This window comes from Notolepis coatsorum, assembly GCF_963971535.1.
Source record: "Notolepis coatsorum genome assembly, chromosome: 13".
NCBI lineage: Eukaryota > Metazoa > Chordata > Actinopteri > Aulopiformes > Paralepididae > Notolepis > Notolepis coatsorum.
In genome coordinates this window covers 1,985,585-2,005,878 of record NC_140177.1, presented here as the reverse complement: position 1 = coordinate 2,005,878, position 20,294 = coordinate 1,985,585, and the positions used below count along the sequence as shown (strand labels likewise).

General features: G+C 49.1%; 1 protein-coding gene across 1 annotated transcript; it reads right to left on the bottom strand.

The window, feature by feature from the left end:
* Nucleotides 1-1,873: 1,873 nt before the first annotated feature.
* trib1 (tribbles pseudokinase 1) lies at nucleotides 1,874-18,638 on the bottom strand. Its single transcript, XM_084327118.1, has 3 exons — nucleotides 17,886-18,638; nucleotides 16,085-16,377; nucleotides 1,874-2,405 (listed from the first exon to the last, which is right to left on the bottom strand). Exons 1-3 carry the CDS (start codon nucleotides 18,258-18,260, stop codon nucleotides 1,895-1,897), a joined length of 1,179 nt encoding a protein of 392 aa, XP_084183244.1. The 5' UTR covers nucleotides 18,261-18,638; the 3' UTR covers nucleotides 1,874-1,894.
* Between the last annotated feature and the right edge of the window lie 1,656 nt (nucleotides 18,639-20,294).

Below are 20,294 nucleotides of genomic sequence, written 5' to 3'. Positions count from 1 at the left end.
TAGCTTAGCAGTGGGTAATAGCGTTAGCTCAGTGTGTGGGGCAGAGCGATAGCTTAGCTGTGGGTAATAGCGCCAGCTCAGTGTGTGGGTAATAGCGTTAGCTTAGCTGTGGGTAATAGCGTTAGCTCAGTGTGTGAGGCAGAGCGATAGCTTAGCTGTGGCTAATAGCACTAGCTCGGTGTGTGGGGCAGAGCGTTAGCTTAGCCGTGGCTAATAGCGCTAGCTCGGTGTGTGGGGCAGAGCGTTAGCTTAGCCGTGGGCAATAGAGCTAGCTCGGTGTGTGGGGGCAGAGCGCTTCGTTAGCACATCTCTCCCGCAGCCCGATCCTTTGAAAGGTCAAAGGTCGGCCGTGACCTGAGAGACCGCGGCGGACGAATGTGAGCGGGACACCCGGCCCCGGCGAGAGAAGTGAAGTATATACTGCGAGGAAACATCGCTTTTTGTGACATCTTTGCAACCTTTAAAAAAAAATCAGCTGTTCTTATCCCGGAGCTGAGTTGAGTAGGTTAAAGGTCACACTTTATGTAAATGAGAAGATCCTTTGAAAACCTTGCTTCTTCTTCTACACGTGTATATTTAGCAGCGTCATCTCCTCGGAGAGTATGATGCAGAGTGTTGTGTCTCTGTGCGCGCGTGTCCGTCTGTGTGCGTGTGTGTCCGTCCGTCTGTCTGTGTGCGTGTCCATCTGTGTGTGTGTGTGTGTGTGTGTGTGTGAGAGACGATCAACATCATCAGCCTCTCTGTAACCTCAGCAGCTGTTTCGAGAGACTTCAAGGTAGCTTTGTAAGCACCACCATAACCCCACCCCTCTCTGCTAACCTTATAGCACTGCGATCACCACTTTTCCTCCATGGTGTGTGTGTGTGTGTGTGTGTGCAACATGTTGTGACATCACTCCCCTAACTTGAGAACACGACAAATCTGCAGCGAGACACGTATGGTGAGTGAGAGCAACACATGACCCCCCCCCCCCCCCCCCCCGCCACTCCCCCCCTCCCTCCACCTCGCTGTCATCATCTCTTTGACACTTTACTGCGTTACTGGCTGCACTCCCTGCCGTGAGGCATCAGGCTCATGTCAAGTCCCGCCCCCCACCCCACCCCCCCCCCCCCACCCCACCCCACCCGTCGTCCTGTGAGTCAGCCAGTGGTGCCTCCGGCCTGGTGAGAGAGTGAGAACAGCGTCGTCTCTGTTTCCTCCTCCTCCTCCTCCTCTTCTCTCTCCTCCTCTCACCCATGGTTTCTGAGCCTCTGGGTGGGGGTCGGGGGGGGGGGGGGAGGGAGCAAGTAGCTACTGAGGGAGAGTAGTAGTAGTAGCTACTATTACCCCGCCAGTATATTTTCTATTGTCTTTGGAGCGGTTTTGTTGAGCTATAATCTCTGGTTGGGTTCCTTCCCCCCTCCCTGTAGTCTCTGGTTGGTTCCCTCCCCCCTCCCTATAATCTCTGGTTGGGTTCCCTCCCCTCCCTGTAGTCTCTGGTTGGGTTCCCTCCCCCCTCCCTGTAGTCTCTGGTTGGGTTCCCTCCCACCTCCCTGTAGTCTCTGGTTGGGTTCCCTCCCACCTCCCTGTAGTAGCACCAAATGATTTCGTGAAAACGGACGCCAATATAGAAACACACGACAACGAGTCGCCACGGTGAAACAATGCCCTTCGTGAGGAAACACACGACACAACACAGAATACAGTACGTCGAGAGCTAGTGGGTGGGTGGGTGTCGATACACAACAGTACACAAACGGGGGGGGGGGGGGGGTCCTTAAAAGTGCAGATGTAAAAAAAAAAAAAAAAAAAAAAAAAAAAACAATATCAACAATAACAAATCGGATGAATCTTCCCCCCCCCCACGGCAACGTCCGTCTCGGTCCCCCCCCCCCCCAGCGAGCCGAGTCCCCCATCAGCAGAAAAGATCGTCGTCATCCTCTCCCGCCGCATCGAAGGAGGGCACCGTCTGTTCGGCCGAGCGCACTTCCTGCTCGCCGCCACCGCCGGGCGCCCCCGCCTCCTGCTGCTGCGCCGGGGGAGGGGGCGGGAGGGGCCGGTGGAACCACGGGTGAGCGAGCGCCTCGGCGGCGGTGAGCCTCTCGCAGGGCTCCTTCCTCAGCAGGCCGCGCACCAGACACTTGGCGGCCGGCGACAGCGCCTCGGGCAGGCAGCACTGGCCGCGGCGGATCTTGGAGAACAGCGTGGCGGGGTCGGCGTCGTGGAACGGGTAGCGGCCCACCAGCATGGTGTACAGCATGACGCCCAGGCTCCACGCGTCCGCCATCTTGCCGGAGTAGGGGGCGGAGCCGCTGAGGATCTCGGGGCTGACGTAGGCGGGGCAGCCGTGGGTGTCCGACATGGCGTCGTCTCGGGGGTCCTCCAGGACGCGGCAGTCGTCCAGGCTCTCCAGCTTCACCTGGGTCCTGAGGAGGGGGGGGAGGAGGAGAGAGAGAGGAGGGGGGGGGGAGGAGGAGAGAGAGAGGAGGGGGGGGGAGGAGGATAGAGAGAGGAGGAGGGGGAGAGAGAGAGAGGAGGAGGGGGAGAGAGTGGAGGAGGAGGAGGAGAGAGAGGAGCAGGAGAGAGGAGGAGGAGGAGGAGAGAGAGGAGAGAAGAGAGGAGAGAGGAGAGAGAGAGAGGAGGAGAGGAGAGAGAGGAGGGGGAGAGAGAGGAGGAGGAGGAGGGGAGAGAGAGGAGGAAGAGGAGGAGAGAGTGGAGGAGGAGCAGGAGAGAGGAGGAGGAGGAGAGAAAGGAGGAGGTTAGGACAACCGCTTCTCAAAGTGAGGTCTGGTCCAGGTACTCTACAACAACAACAACCACCACCATTATTTGGTGTTTAGTTTACCATAAGAATGAGCATTTGGTCAGTCTTCTATGCTCTTTAAGTGAAGATATCCATTGAAATAAATCGTGTTGGTGGTGGAACCCGAGAGGTGAATTATGCGCGTGGTCAGATCTTCAAGGCTTGATACAGATGTATTGTTAACGCGTCAATAGTCAAATACTTAACACAATGATCGCCAGATGGCGCTGTGGGCGTATGGCCGTTTGTTAAATGGGATAATGCCTTGTGTTTGCAACTGCTAAAACTATATTAAATATTATAGCTATGGATCTAATAACATTGTCGATTGTCAGTGAGTTTCGTCCGGTCAACATGCAAAAAACAGATAATTTTTTCATCCGTACATTTCTGTTTTATACCGTGGTGAATATGAGTATAGTTTGAGTGATTCTGAGTAATTCCAGGAAAAGATGCGAAAACAGCGTTTTAGTGAAATTCACAAAACACGTTGCCAATTCCTCGCTTGGATCAACAATCAATCTGAAATCAACGCTAGATTATCGGTATTATCTTTCACCATGCACACATGAAAGGGAGACGGGGACGCGGGGCCACACCAACACACACACACCACCCCGACACACTTCGATCGTGGGGAAAGAATTATCGGATCAACGCAAGATCGATAACATAATAGTCCTTAACTTGTCTATGATGTACTGCAAAAAGAATAATCCAATTATGGTAAATGGCTGCTTTTTTATATAGCGATTTTATCCAAAGCGCTTTACAATTTGTTCCTCACATTTTACACATTCACTCACACATTCACACACCAACGGCGGAGGCGACCATGCAAGGTGCCAACCTGCTCATCGGGAGCACTTAGGGGTTAAGTGTCTCGCTCAAGGACACTTCGACACGCTGCCCGGGAGGAGCGGGAATCGAACCGGGAACCTCCGGATTACCAGACGACTGCTCTACCTCCTGAGCCACTGATCGCCATTCCAAATACTGGTCGCGTCAGTGTATCCAGCGTTATCCAGCATTGCATATGAAAGGGGGGGGGGGGCCTAGTCGATGCATCGATATAAGCCGGAGTCTTGCCGGAGTGTATAGACCCCGCCTGCACGGTTCAGCAGAGAAAAGAAACCACATCGTTTCAAACGGGGTGCAATAGCGGCCGCAAGGTGTTAGGCGGCGGTATCGGACCGCTGCGGTCTCAGACAAGAGAGTCACCCAGTCCTACGGCACAGCAGGACGAATTGTGAATGGAAATAGCGAATAGCAACGAGTTTACTCGTTGTTGGCATCCAACGATTGGCGGGCTATAACGAGTTCATTCGTTTTTTGGCGCAGAAACGGTCTTAATGTAGAGGTTCAGGAGTCTGGAAGAAAGGTGGCCTCGTCTCTCAGTCCTGTGAGCTTTGCTTCTGTGGGGAGGGGGGGCTGGAGGTGGGGGGTGGGGGCTGTGGGGAGGGTGGGGGCTGTGGCTAGGGTGGGGGCTGTGGGCTGTGGGGAGGGTGGGGGCTGTGGGGAGGGGTGAATAACAAAGGCTGGTTGGGTCGAGGAGGTGAGGAAGACAAAAGGTGAGGTGTGAGGGAAGAGGGAGTGAGGGAGGGAGGGTGTGAACAGAGACCTTAGAGCAGCGGTTCTCAAACTACGGGTCGCGACCCAAAGTGGGGTCGTGGGTAGGTGACAGAGTTGGCATGGCAAGTTAAATTGGTTTATTAAAAACGTATGTTCTGGCGCGGCCGGGTAGTGCAGCGGACTAAGCGTCTGTCTACCACCACAGAGACAGTGGGATCGAATCCAGCTGTGGTGCTTCCGGGTTGGCCGACCGTCCATACTGACACAATTGGCTGTGTTCAAGCCACTCCTGTACGTCCTCTGATCCCTGGGAACGTGCCGTCATGGTTTCATTCTGCAGAGTCTGAATCGCTTCAGGGTAAAAACCCACTTTTCTACTTTTTGGAAAATACTGCCGTTCTGAAGACATACAGGATCTCACAACTCTCAAAGCCCCAAACCTCATGCCTTTGTCTGAGAAGCAACTCTGTGTGTGTGAGTGTGTGTGTGTGACACAGGCACGTGCACACATAGAGGCCAAGGGGTGCCTGAGCACCTGCCTTTTTGAGCCTCATCAAAAAAGTGCCCTTTTTGAAAAAAAATTATTAATTTTTATTTATTTTTTTACAGTTACGCATATAGACGGCCCTTCCAACTGAAAAATGTCAGGATAGAATCAAAATATTAGGTAAAGAGAGAGAGATGCCCCATATTCCATTGCAGTTTGCACGGCCTCCTCAGCGTGCCTCTCCGCGGACCTATATATTTTATGCATAGTGTGGGTGGTGATGATGATGATGATGAGATAAACCGCTGTTGAATGCTGGTATTACACTCATTGAGGGACACGAAGAAGTCAAGTCCGATGGGATTTGGGAATCTCAAATAGAAATCGGGATTGGAATAAAAAATGCATTTATATTAAACAATACAGAATATACAGCACTTCTTGGGGTCTGTAGGGTAAGCACTTATTCCCTCCCCCCTGAACATTTATGGAGATGTATGGGCCTTTTAAGTCAGTGATAAAAGTGTCTTTCAAGGATAAGTGAGCTCCTGCACTGATTATTATAGTTCAATATTCAATATTTGATCACCAAAACCCCCCAAAAAGCATAAAAAGGGGGCCCCCCGCCCAAAAAGGGCCCTTAAAAATCGCACTTGCGCTCTACGCGCGCTCGGTTAATATATACACACAAGTGTAGTGCCCTTTTCAGCCTTTGAGCACCTGCCCCTCTAAAGTCCTGTGCACGTCCCTGGTGTGACGTGTGTGTCTGCAAGGGCTCAGTACAGTACGTCACTGCATGCGAGTGTGTGTTGCTATTTCTGACTGCGATTATGTTCAACACTGTCAAAACATTTCAGAGATCCAGCGCTGAAGTCACTGAAGTCACTGATTGCATCATGGAAAAATCCAGCATCCTTTTTAGCCTGCGACTGAGACACACACAGGCACGCGCACACGCACACACATGCATGGGTGAACTTGCAAGCGAGCGTATACACACATACAAGGGGCTATAGGACAGGACTGAACTTGTTTTGACCCTAATGAACAACAGGGTATATGGCGTTTGATTACCGTAAAACTTTATACATTTGATCTCCGAGACCCAGCGCGCTCTCACCGCAGCGCCATTTATTACAAGAGTGTGGACAGCGAGGTGTCAGAGAGAGAGAGAGAGAGAGAGAGAGAGAGACTTCTAGAGTGTCAGAGACTTTCTCCCACCCAGCCACCCTCTGGTAATAATGTAAGTACTTGAGTAATTGTACTTTGTTACAATACTTTAAGTACTGTTTTTGGGGATTTGTACTTTACTCGAGGTATTATTAGGTTTGTATGTCTTGTACTTTTACTCAATTACATTTCAGAGAAAAAAAACATACTTTTTTACTCCTTACATTTAAAATGCAGACCTACAAAGTACAAAGTACAAATCTCACAGGTCCAACCCATTTAATTAGTATATTTGTTTCTCTGGCCGGACGAACGTTAACGCTATTAATCCTGCGGCCGCGCTTTATTTAAAAACAGCCAATCAAATCCCCAACAATGGAAAATGAACCCGCCCATACCCATGCTGATTGGTCCTTGTGCAAGACTAGACCGCGGGGATCTTTGATTAAACACCTGCTATCAGAAGAATAGACGGTCAGAGTGACGAGCTACAGAAGACGGCCACAAACGATAGTACGAGTGAACATTTCATTGCCCCGGAATAAAAAAAGTTTGTACTTTTACTTTTTAGTACTTAAGTACATTTAAAAGTAGAAACCTTTTGACTTTTGCTCACGTGGGTTTTTAGCCAGATACTCTACGACTTTTACTTGAGTAAGATTTTGACACGGTACCCATACTTTCACTTAAGTATAATTTCTGGGTACTTATTACACCCTGTGGTAATAAATGTCTCCACGAGCACCAACCTCATGCTCCGAGAGAGCAGCTGGGAGGAAGAGAGCGACGCTGTTCTCACCCAGTCTTACGAGTGTCGTGCTACTAATGGAGAGTAGAGTACAGTTGTCACGCAGACGCACTGTATTTTTGCAATTGTCTAAAATGATGTACTAGTAGCAAGCGTTGTGGTTGTGATGATGAGGAGTGGTGTTAAATCATGGATGGTGGCCGTGTCGTGTGGCGTCTGGTAGATGGATTTATATTATATGTTGAGAGAGAGAGAGAGAGAGGGAGAGAGAGAGAGAGAGAGAGAGGAAAGAGAGAGAGGAGAGAGAAGAAAGAGAGAGAAGGGAGAGAAGGGAGAGAGAGGAGAGAAGGGAGAGAAGGGAGAGAGAAGAGAAGGGAGAGAAAGCCATGTAAGTCACCAGGGAGAGAGTTGAATGAAGAGAGAAAAGGGAGAGAGAGCTATGCAAGTCAGCGGGAGATAGATGGAGAGAGAGAGAGAGAGAGAGAAAGATAATGGAGACAAGTCTGACTGCTGTGTTTCCTAGGTTTCCCTCAGCGCTGAGTATGATCGCAAATGATAACAGAAAGTGAAACAAAAACTGCACCTGTGGTCACGACTTCGACCCGGCCTTTTTCCCCCCCCAAGTATTTCTATTCTATTCTAAAAAAGGGACGACGTTTATCAGAAGAGGAGGGGTAGAGATCAGTGATTTGTCATCTGCGTGAATGGAAGACAGCGGATGATGAACTATGCATGTTAAATGAATCCACCTAGATAATGGAGTTAACATACACAGCTGAAGAGGTCATTATCATGCAGCTTGAAGCGCTCCCATGGGTTCCATCCACAAGATGTCACTTCTGACTCCATGTTTCACTGGGAATCTGCTTTTTTAATGTTTTTCGGAAGCCTAGCTGCCAATAGAAATGACCATACAGTAGTAGTACACTCTCGTGTCTATACCTATATTTGTGTGTACATGTACTACAGTACACGCTATACTGTGTGTTCATGAAAAGCTTCTGTATATCCAAAGTTGTTTATGAGCTTTATCAAATGGTGCATCCAGTACGTTCCTACCAGTCTTTCTGTGTCACACACACACACACACACACACACAGAGCATGTTATCATAGTGGTCGCTGTGAAACACTGCAAACAGTACATTCAGTGCTTAACACTAGGGAGTGAAAGGGAAAAGGGAGAGAGGACAAGAATGAACTGATACCTAAACAAGGAGAGAGTGAGGAAGATGAATGAGGACAGAGAGAGAGAGAGAGAGAGAGAGAGAGAGAAGGAGACGAGACAGAAAAAGAAATAGATGAGAGTTGGAGGGGTGGAGAGAGTGAGTCATGCTTCTGTTGAGAGTACATATTCTCCCTCTCCCTCTCTCTCGCCCTCCTCTCTCTCGCCCTCCTCTCTCTCTCTCTCTCTCTGGCTATCCGCACCTGGGTCCCACACTCTCGGGCGCCAGCCATCCCATAATTACCCTCAAACGGCTGTTGCCACATCACATGGAAGGCTGGCCCGGTGGCTTTGCATGCTTCCCAGTGCTAGTCACCTTCCTCACACCGCTAGTCCAACTGTGTGTGTGTGTGTGTGTGTGTGTGCGTGCGTGTCCGTGCACGTCTAAATTTACTGTCATCATAAATGAGTCCTACTGAGTAATAGTGCTAATCCGATGTATGTACAGGGTTGTAGTATTAATATGTACAGTGATGCAGGTGTAAAGACACTATGGTAGTAAGTCATACTGGCCAGCAGCGTAACTAGTAAGAGTAGGTACGGGATATGTACAGATATAGATGAACAGCTTTAAGTACCTCAGAGTCCACATATCCGAGGACTTGACATGGACCACACACATTGACAGTGTTGTGAAGAAGGCACGACAACGCCTCTACTTCCTCAGGCGCCTAAGGAAGTTCCAAGTCAGTCAGAAGATCCTTAGGAACTTCTACTCATGTACAATAGAGAGCATCTTGACCGGCAACATCACCTCCTGGTTTGGGAATAGCACTGCACAAGACCGTAGCAGACTACAAAGAGTGACACGTTCAGCCGAACGCACAATTGGAGGGGGGCTTCCCACCCTCCAGAACATTTACAACAAGCGGTGCAGGGGTAAGGCTAAGAGAATCATCAAGGACTCCAGCCACCCAAACAACTGCCTATTTGAACTGCTGCGGTCAGGCAAGCGATACCGGAGTCTCATGGCGAGCACAGAAAGACTCAGAAGAAGCTTCTATCCCCAGGCCATCAGGCTGCTCAACGAACAATAAACACTATGCAAAACAACCATCAAATGCACACAGCACACACATCCACACGCGCACACTCACTTTAAACAAACAACACACTGCAGCACCCACTCTCCACACTTTAGATCACCTAAACACACTTTATTGGTAAAGGATTTGCACTACAACTTGTACACCTTACTGTAAATTGTACCTAAATTGTACCTCATCCCATTTCTGCTTTGCACTATATAGTATTGTATATTAGTACATTGCATAGTATATTGTATATTGTATGGTAACTCAGTTACTTCTATTCTGCATCGAACATTGTACATATGTCTATACTAAACACTGTGACCTCATTTTTTACTTTGATTTTTACTTCCATTACATGCTATACTATTTTATTTCATACTTGTCTTGTCTAGCACAGTCTCTGGAGCGTAACAGTAAGAAGCATTTTGTATAAAAGTATTCTGTACTTCTGTATGACAACTATTAAAGAAACTTGAACTTGATCTTGCTATCTCTGCGTTGTGTTAATGTTCGACCCCTGTGAAGGGATTGCCCCGAGTGAGTCTCGAACCCCGGTCTCCTGCACCGCGGGCGACATCGCAGACCACTATACCAAGAGGTGAATTCACTTTTTGGTATAACGTGTCTGCGTGCCTTTTATGGGTGGATGAGTTTACTTGCAGTACCGCTACATGCCACAGTCACTTCACAACACTTGAAGTCCATCGTGACTGTGGATATACTCGCGGGCCCCCGTTACATATATAGTATACTATCTACACGGATTATATGCAACAGTCTCTAGCTCATGGAATGAACTCCAACAGTCCTTAAAGCTCGAGATTCTCCCCTCTGTTGCAGAGTTTAAAACCTTGATCTCCAACCTTTGTCACTCAAGTTGTACATGTTTTAATTGATTGTCATCCTTGCTCTTTGCCTCGTCTTGTTATGATTTTATATGCCGTGTGATTCTATATGCTTTTCTTTGGTCCTTTCCGTCTACCTCAGTTGCTTTTCGAGTTTAACCGTTCCTGCGCCATTAACGAGTATACTCGTTATTGGCCGCCATGCGATGAGCGCCAGAAACGAGTTAACTCATTTTTAGGATCGTTATTTGCTTTATTCGCTATTGCCATTCATAATTCATCCAGCAAGGCTCCGGGAGACTCTGGACTCTGTCGGATATTGCAACAGCTCAATACCGCCGCCTGGTGGATTTCGGGCGAGTTGCACTCCACTCTCAACCGGATGGTGCATTTTGTGCATCAGTGAAAATGTTCCGGGCAGAGCTCTCGTTATGTGGATCCAGACAAACACTCGAGTGCATTGGATCGCTCTCGAGACGTAAGAATCAATATGCTTTCGGCGTTTATTGCGTCGAACAAACGGATCTAGCAGATGGAAATCAAATAATTGGAATATTTTTTCTCCAGACTCATCGGCCACAGGTAAGAGGAATCTAACGTTAATTCCAGCTCGATTGTCCATTTATTTCATTGCAATCCATCTGATCAACGTATGATGTCTTACTAAGGAAAGCCGTTACTGACAATCAAGGAATCATAAACGACCGACCCCCCCCCCCCCTTTCCTTCACGCATGATGGAGCATAATGTATACCGATCATATGCATTTGAATTTTTTAATATAGCATGTATAGGAACGAAACGCCAATCGATTATGTATAATATGCATCAGGGCCTATAACTCGCGTTCTAGGAATTACTGCAGACCACTCTGAAAAACACTTATATTCACGACGGTATTAACATGACAATGTATGAATGGAAAAATATAACGTTCCCACATCCAGAACGATAGATACCCGATGTTGAATGGGCCATAGTAGTAATGTCGATATAGCTATAATATTTAAAAAGTTATAGCCCTGCAAAGAAGGTGAGCGACTCCATAGGCTTACAGCACTGGCAGTGAGAGGTATAAGATGGTCAAACTGCGTGGCAGACATTGTGTTAAATAAAAGGTTTGAAATTAAATGACACTTCGACAAGCTGCCGGGAGAGAGAAGCCGGAATCAAACAAACAGAGAGAACCTTCGGAATACCGGACGACCGCTCTACCTCGTCGCCTCCCCCACCCGCGCTGTAGCGTTGCACGGCCAGGATCAATGTTATCTTGCGGTTGCCCAAGACGCCAAAGAGAGGTGACCCGAGCAGCGTCAGAGAGGCCAGGTCGCCTCGCCACAGCTGGGTTCACCAGCGGCACTGTCGCAACCTCAAACATCCGGTGTCCGCGGGGGGCGGAGCAACGAGGCACAACAACGTTTGGACTCTGTACGCTTCCCCCCCCGCGGGCGGCGCAGAGACTCAGACGCATGTGCGCAAATATTAAGATTAGATTCAAAATGTATTGTCATTATATAGAGTACAGCGGAATGATTCGTTTGACATCCAACCAAATGTAACAGTAATATACAATGTACAGGTGATTAAACTGGGTATAAAATATATAAACTAGTACTACTGACTGAGTAATAGTGCTACTAAATCAGATGTATGTACAGAGTTGTAGTATTAATATGTACAGTGATACAGGTATAAAGACACTATGGTAGTGAGTCATACTGGCCAGCAGCGTAACTAGTAAGAGTAGGTAAGGTGTGGTGTGTGACAGATGTGTATATAACTATACATATATATACACAGTGAAAATACATATATATATATATACGGTATATACAGTACAGCACGTTTGTACATGCTTATGCTATCATAAAGAGTACAGGCCATATGCACACACACAGCTCCCCCCCCCCCCCCCCCCCCTCACTCACACACATGACTCATTTCTCTGCAGTCGTGTAGCTATCAAGAGAGATCCGAGCCACTCCAACTTCTCTCACGCTGGATGTCTGCTCTCATTCATTCGGCTCTGACCCTTGACCCCTGAGCCCGCTGGAGAATGTTACTGTTAAAAACTCTCTCCGTGGAAAAGGCCTATTGGGGATTCGTGTGGGATGAGCTGGCGCTTACAGGAAAAGAGATTGACGCAAGGGGCGGAGAGGTGACAAATAGTTTGTGTAAGAAGGGGTCATGTCTGTGTGCGTCTCTGTGTGTGTGTCTCTGTGTGCGTCTCTGCCTGTGTGTCTCTGTGTGCGTCTCTGCCTGTGTGTCTCTGTGTGCGTCTCTGTGTGCCTCTCTGCGTGTGTGTCTTTGTGTGTGTGTCTCTGTGTGTGTCTCTGTGTGTCTCTGTGTCTCTGCGTGTGTGTGTCTCTGTGTGCGTCTCTGCGTGTGTGTGTCTGCGTGTGTCTCTGCTTGTGTCTCTGTGTGTGTCTCTGTGTGCTTCTCTGCGTGTGTGTCTCTGTGTGTCTCTGTGTCTCTGCGTGTGTGTGTCTCTGTGTGCGTCTCTGCGTGTGTGTCTCTGTGTGCCTCTCTGCCTGTGTGTCTCTGTGTGTGTCTCTGTGTGTGTCTCTGTGTGAGTCTCTGCCTGTGTGTCTCTGTGTGTCTCTGTGTGCCTCTCTGCCTGTGTGTCTCTGTGTGCCTCTCTGCCTGTGTGTCTCTGTGTGTCTCTGTGTGTCTCTCTGCCTGTGTGTCTCTGTGTGTCTCTGTGTGTCTCTGTGTGTCTCTCTGCCTGTGTGTCTCTGTGTGTGTCTCTGTGTGTGTCTCTGTGTGTCTCTGTGTGTCTCTCTGCCTGTGTGTCTCTGTGTGTCTCTGTGTGTCTCTGTGTGTCTCTCTGCCTGTGTGTCTCTGTGTGTGTCTCTGTGTGTGTCTCTGTGTGCCTCTCTGCCTGTGTGTCTCTGTGTGTCTCTGTGTGTCTCTGCGTGTGTCTCTGTGTGCCTCTCTGCCTGTGTGTCTCTGTGTGTCTCTGTGTGTCTCTGCGTGTGTGTCTCTGTGTCTCTGTGTGTGTCTCTGTGTGTGTCTCTCTGTGTCTCTGCGTGTGTGTCTCTGTGTGTGTCTCTGCGAGTGTGTCTCTGCGTGTGTGTGTCTCTGTGTGTGTCTCTGCGTGTGTGTCTCTGTGTGTGTCTCTGCGTGTGTGTCTCTGTGTCTCTGTCTGTGTGTGTCTCTGCGTGCGTCTCTGCATGTGTGTCTCTGCCTGTGTGTCTCTGTGTGCCTCTCTGCATGTGTGTCTCTGTGTGTGTCTGTGTGTGTGTCTCTGCGTGTGTGTCTCTGCGTGTGTGTCTCTGTGTGCCTCTCTGCGTGTGTGTCTCTGCGTGTGTGTCTCTGTGTGTGTCTGTGTGTGTGTCTCTGCGTGTGTGTCTCTGCGTGTGTGTCTCTGTGTGCCTCTCTGCGTGTGTGTCTATGTGTCTCTGTGTGTGTCTCTGCGTGCGTCTCTGCGTGTGTGTCTCTGCGTGTGTGTCTCTGTGTGCCTCTCTGCGTGTGTGTCTATGTGTCTCTGTGTGTGTCTCTGCGTGCGTCTCTGCGTGTGTGTCTCTGTGTGCCTCTCTGCGTGTGTGTCTATGTGTCTCTGCGTGTGTGTCTATGTGTCTCTGCGTGTGTGTCTCTGTGTGCCTCTCTGCGTGTGTGTCTATGTGTCTCTGTGTGTGTCTCTGTGTGCCTCTCTGCGTGTGTGTCTATGTGTCTCTGTGTGTGTCTCTGTGTGCCTCTCTGCGTGTGTGTCTATGTGTCTCTGTGTGTGTCTCTGTGTGCCTCTCTGCGTGTGTGTCTATGTGTCTCTGTGTGTGTCTCTGCGTGCGTCTCTGCGTGTGTGTCTATGTGTCTCTGTGTGTGTCTCTGTGTGCCTCTCTGCGTGTGTGTCTATGTGTCTCTGCGTGTGTGTCTCTGTGTGCCTCTCTGCGTGTGTGTCTATGTGTCTCTGTGTGTGTCTCTGTGTGCCTCTCTGCGTGTGTGTCTATGTGTCTCTGCGTGTGTGTCTCTGTGTGCCTCTCTGCGTGTGTGTCTATGTGTCTCTGTGTGTGTCTCTGTGTGCCTCTCTGCGTGTGTGTCTATGTGTCTCTGCGTGTGTGTCTCTGTGTGCCTCTCTGCGTGTGTGTCTATGTGTCTCTGCGTGTGTCTCTGCGTGCGTCTCTGCGTGTGTGTCTCTGTGTGCCTCTCTGCATGTGTGTCTCTGCGTGTCTATGTGTCTCTGTGTGTGTCTGTGTGTGTGTCTCTCTGCGTGTGTGTCTCTGTCTCTGCGTGTGTGTCTCTGTGTGTGTGTCTCTATGTGTGTCTGTGTGTGTCTCTGTGTGTGTCTCTGCCTGTGTGTGTCTCTGCCTGTGTGTCTGTCCGTGTCTCGGTCTGCACAGGGACACACTTCAGGGGAACAGAGAGATCGTACGTACGCCCGTGAATGTACCGTCGCTGACGAACATAATCTATGAATAATAATCTCAGTTATGAATAACAAACGTGCTCTGTAAAAAGAAAACACGCAGACGGCAGAAGGGGATGAATGTCTCATTCACTGGCCTAGTCTAGCGTCCTCCGCCAGAACTACCACCCACTATAGACTGGCACACAGGCGCCAACCCACACACACACACACACACCACGTGCACCCGTAGAGGGAGAGAGAGAGAGAGAGAGAGAGAGAGAGAGAGAGAGAGAGAGAGAATCCAGGCGACCATCCAGTGTACCTCTACACACAAACACAGAGGCAGGGCCTTTTATTACCGTAGGCCAGGCCCCATCAGCGCCATGTGCACCAGCTGCTGCCGCCCCCCCACCAGCGCCCTGGACCCACACAAACACCTGAATTCAAGCACCCGATTCAACTAATCAAGGACTTTTAATGGTCAGTCGACGGCGCGCGGCGGTGAGAGTTATATTACCGTCACGAAGTCGTTTATGCTGTGAATCGAGGGGAGTGTATAGACATTAAACCGGAGTGATGGATTTGAGCCGTGTGAGGAAAGGAAAGCACGATGTTCCGCGTTGATCTTAGCGGCGCGCTGCCGCCGTTACAGCCGGTAGCTATTGGAGATCTGGACAGGGGGGGAGGGGGGCGGGAGGAGGAGGAGGGCTGTCCCACTCTCACCCCGGACGGGGGAATGTGAGAAGCGAAGGTCTCTCGGGAGAGAGAGAGAGCCGGCACTGTGCTGCGACAGGTTGGCAAGGCGATGTGAAAAAAGGGCTTCTGTTGACAATAAATCAACGCCGTTCCCAATGAGCAAACAACCGAGTGAGCGCAGCGCATCGAGATCTGGTCGTCCCTCTCCAGGTGTGGAAGATGAGAAAGATCTACCCCTCCCCCAACACACACACACACACACACACTGTCTCTTTGCACTGCTGCGAAGCAGTGCAAGCGCTACCGGAGTCTCATGGCCGGTACAGAGAGACTCAAAAAGGAGCTTCTATCCCCAGGCCATCAGGACGCTCAATGTGGACTCACTGTAACACTAACTCATCCATTCTACACTCATTGAACACACATCCACACACTCACTTTAAACATTCACCTTGAACAATTCACTTTAGGGGTGGTCAGGTGGCGTAGCGGAGATTGTGCTCGTCACCAATGCAAGAGAGGCTGCGGTCTCGACTCCCGGAGAGTCAGCATTGCCTTGGCTCGGGCTGATCGCTATACTAACTCGTTTGGCTGAGTTAGGGGGGAGGGGAGCCGTGGGTGGGTCCTGGGCGTTGTGGACAGCGACCCCTACAGTTCGGTCGGGGTGCCTGCACAGCGAGGGTAGGATCTGGAGGGAGGTAGTGTGACCTTCCACAGGTTACACTCTCCCGGTGAGAATCTGCGCTGCCAGGCTGGCTGCCGGCTGGCTGCACATGCGTCGGAGGAAAGCATGCGACAGTCTCCGGCCTCTCGGACCAACAGTAGGGGGGAGTGCGCAACAACCAGGAAGGGGCTTGGGAATTGGCATAACGACTAACAGTGGGATGGGAGAAAAATCGGAAAAAAGGAGGGGGGAAAAGATAATAAAATAAAAAAATAAAATTCACTTTAGACACCTTTACCACTACAACACCATATTTGATCTATTTATTACTAAAAGATGTGCACATCTCTACCTCATTTTTTAGTGTTTGGTCTTTATTCTTTTACTCTTTTTTACCGCATGAAGCACATTCTCGGGGGCCTCGTACACAACAGAACCAAGCATTTCACTGTAATGTTCCTTAATGTGTGACAAATAAAGCTAAACTTGAACACACACACACCTCACAACAGCTCACCTCTTCTCGTCGGCGAAGACGAACTTGCGCAGCTTCAGGTCCCCCAGCACCACGCCGGCCCGGTGACAGTGCGCCACGGCCGCCACCACCTGGCGGAAGAGGCCGCGCGCCCGCTCCTCGCCCAGCCGGCGGTGGCCCTTCACCAGCGTGTGCAGGTCCCCGCAGTCCTTGTCGCGGAACACGTAGGCCTTGCGCTCGCCCAGCACGATGTCCCGGATGCGGGCCACGTTCCCGTGGGGCGGCAGGACGCCGTAGGCCCGCATCTTCTCCTGGTAGACGCCCATGTCGAAGACCTGAATGAATGAATGAAAACTTTATTTAACAAGATTGCAGAATGGGTTACAATACGGTACGGCTCAATGCACACAATTGTTAAGGGGATGCAGACCAGAGAAAGACTGTCGTCTCGTTTACATCAGGGTCCCCCATTTTCAATTCATAGTGCAGGGGAGGGGGGGGGGGGGGGGGGGGGGGGGGGGGCGAGGGAGGGGTCGCGGAAGGGAAATGAGAGAGAGAGAGAGAGAGAGAGAGAGGAGAGAGAGAGAGGGGATGTCAATGTGTATCATAATAATCACCCAAGGAAGCTGCAGCCCTGTGAATATGGCAGGGAGTCAAGAATGTGTTTTGATTACGGCCCCCTATGCTCGGCTACACCGGGGGGGGGGGGGGGGGGGGGGGGGGGGGGGAGCGTAACAAATGAATTATGGAATGAAAAAAAGCCATTAACTTTATTCATCTGCAAGAGATGATGACATCAGGTGGCTCCTCGCTGACTGTATACAAACCCAACTGGTTTACAAGGTATATGACTAGAGAGATTATTGTTCATGATCAAAAACAGCCGCAAGCTGCGATAGCATAGATAGATTGTACTTTATATAGATGCAAACGTTACAAAGGGATTAAGTAAAAAAAAAATTTTAAAGCCTCAATCAAATTTGTAAAAAAAATATATAATAATAATAATAAATAAATAAAAGACTACTACTTTTGTCCAATTACATGTATGTCTTGATTGATTGATTGAAAACTTTATTAACAGATTGCAGAATGGGTACAGTACACAGCTCAATACACACAATTGTTAAGGGGATGCAGACCAGAGAAAGACGTTCGTCTTGTTTACATCAGGGTCCCCCATCTGACTGTGCCACATACAATGAAATGACTAATCGAATAGCCTCGCAGATGTTATCGCACTCTGGAAGCTTGATCAAACAACATCATCAAGTTGAACACTTTTTTTTGTTTGAGGTTTTGCATATCCGTCTGCCACCGGCCGGGTGAGTGACGTGTTGATAGAGACAGCGCCAGGGTGTGAATCACCACCATGTGGAGTCAGAAGAAGACTGAAGGAAGGTGGAGGACGTGGTGGATATTTCCAAGCAACCATGCAGTCACTCACTGTATATATATATAGAACGACCGTCTTCAGTGGGTAAATATAATAAACATTTCCAATGATGACGGAACAACTCCTGCAGTTGTCATCAATGAATCCTCAAACTATATTTACACCCATCACTGTTCAAGTCCGACAGATATACCAGTCCTGGGGGACCCTGATGTAAACAAGACGAAAGTCTTTCTCCATTCTGCAATCTACAGTTTTCAATCAATCAATCAATCAATCCTGCCACACTTATTAGGTTTTCGTGCAAAAGTAGGTTAATAAATAGGCCTGACTGGTTAAACATGCCGGCCGGGCTATTGAGCAAGAGACCACCAAAAAGAAAATACCATTCATTCAAAGAGAGAATTGCACAATGGGTGCAGTTTGCTTTGCGCGCAGGCAGCATACCTTGCACACTAGCTCATCCCCGGTGTCGGTGTTGAGTGCGCTGTGCGCGCCCGGCTCCCGGTCCAGAGGCAGGAGCAGGAAGGGACCGATCCGGGACGGGCCCTGGTGCTGGTGGGTCGAGGAGGGAACCGGGCTTGTTACCGGGGGGGAACCCGGTGAGGTGGAGAAGAGTCCCTGACCCTGATCCACCGGTGACTCCACCACGGCGCTCAGCCTGGCGCACTTGGCCACCGGCGGCAGCTCGTCACCGGAGTCCAGCCGTTTTTTGTGTCCCAGTCCCACCACCACTCTCCCCGGTGCCGGTGCCGGTGGTCCCGCCGCAGCCGGGCGGATCATCGGTACCGGGCTGCTCCTCCTCCTCCACTGCACGTTCATCCCGATTCCCGACACAGAACCCGTTACCACGGTCCACTCAGGGGAGAACCTGGCTTGGCTTTTTTCTTTCTTTCTGGACGTGTCCGTTTGTTGTTATTGGCTATGATGATAAAACAGCCATTTCTTATTATGACTTTAATTTCACTATACAAACTTCTCCAGCTGATGCTGCATCAGAAAGGAATGTCGGTTAGTCGGCTGCTATATTCCTCAGGTCTGGTAATAATAATAATAATAATGAAATAGTAATTCCAACCGCGTGTCCTTTTTTTGGAGACGGAATAATGCCCGTGATTGAAGCCCGCTGTGCACTTTTTTTTTTTTTTTTAACCGGTGAGAAATTCCTGAGACCCGTGAGAGAGAGAGAGACGCGCGTCTCCTCGCACCGGAGAGAGTTGGTCGGTCTGGTGTTGTTTCCCCACAAGCCCTGCTGCTCAAACACACAGCAGCGAAGCTCCGCCCGCCTGCCCGCCCCCCGGTCCGGCCCACTTTCTGTGACAAAACGATTGAGCAACACACCGACTGACTGACTGACTGACTGACTGGCTGACTGGCTGGCTGGCTGGCTGACTGACTGACTGACTGGCTGGCTGGCTGGCTGACTGACTGACTGACTGACTGACTGACTGACTGACTGACTGACTGACTGACTGACTGACTGACTGGCTGACTGGCTGACTGGCTGACTGACTGGCTGACTGGCTGACTGGCTGACTGGCTGGCTGGCTGACTGACTGACTGACTGACTCAAACCGCACTCTGATGAAATATCATATTGCCTCCGGCTGTGCTGCTGTCTGCTGCCCGTCATTAGTTACAGATATGTGTGTTTCCCCTCTCAGTCAAATGGTTTCTGTCAAATGGTAACAACAACGTTCATTTGTTTGTGACAGTTTCACGGATCTCCAGAATTTGTTATTTAATAATTTCAAACATTTATTTAAACCAGTAAGACACTGCAAGGTTATACCCTCACTTACAGCGACGACAAAGCTTACAAAACAAGACACAGTTTAACAGCAATTTTTCATACTTATAGGCACAATAAAAAATAATAAACAATACAAAAAAATCAGCTAAGACACACAGTGATTGATTGATTGATTGATTGATTGATTGATTGAAAATTGTATTAACAGATTGCAGAATGGGTACAATACAGTACAGCTCAATACACACAATTGTTAAGGAAATGCAGACCAGAGAAAGACTTTTGTCTTGTTTACATCAGGGTCCCCCATTTTCAATTCATCATAACATATGCATGACATACAGGTAGACGGGGGGGGGGGGGGGGGGGGTTGGGTGTACATTGGAGGGGGTTGGGTTTGGACATTTACAGGGGCCAGTTTTGAATTGCAGTCTCCCGTAGATGCTCTTTGAGAGTGGTTTTGAAGGTGGGTATAGTGATTCATATTCCTTTACAGTGGTCGGAGAACTTTAAAAAATGCAGCAAAAGAGGGAAGAACCTTCAGCTTCAGAGTCAGTTGGAGGACATTCCAGGTGTTGGAAGCCTCAAAGGAAAAATAAGTTTTTCCTAGTTCAGAAGCAAACTGGAGGCACCCTAAAGAACCAACCAGTTGGCTAACACTAATACTCACTTTGTATGGCAAGTTAACTACTACTGAATTCACACATTAGCTTCCCATAGTAACTAGCTAGTTCTCTTTAATTAACGTAGTATAGTCCCCAGGTCCTAAAGCTGCGCTGAACTAAACACACCGGCTTAAACCAATATGTGCCTTTAATGGACATGCAGAGTTATTTTCAAATGAGAACACTTTTCAGTTACAGTAATCTAATGTTGGGTCTTAAAATCATATTTTTTCACATCATTTTCTTGAATCAAGTGTATCATATAGCTTACCATAATAGCATGCAAATAACCAACATATTTTCTTTGGAGGTGTTTGTGAAATAAACATTTAAAATGTGTATTGTTCCCTGTGTGTTTTTATCATATAGAGGTGTGGTTATACTTTGAATCTGGATTGCCTATAGACTACGTGTTAATCTAACGTTAATCTTAATCAA

Excerpts from the sequence above, each read along its gene's own strand:
- trib1 (XM_084327118.1), bottom strand. The coding sequence starts at position 18,260 with ATGAACGTGCAGTGGAGGAGGAGGAGCAGCCCGGTACCGATGATCCGC. Across the intron at positions 16,378-17,885 it reads GGGATGAGCTAGTGTGCAAG|GTCTTCGACATGGGCGTCTA; the intron begins GTATGCTGCCTG and ends TCATTCATTCAG. Across the intron at positions 2,406-16,084 it reads GTCTTCGCCGACGAGAAGAG|GACCCAGGTGAAGCTGGAGA; the intron begins GTGAGCTGTTGT and ends CCCCCTCCTCAG.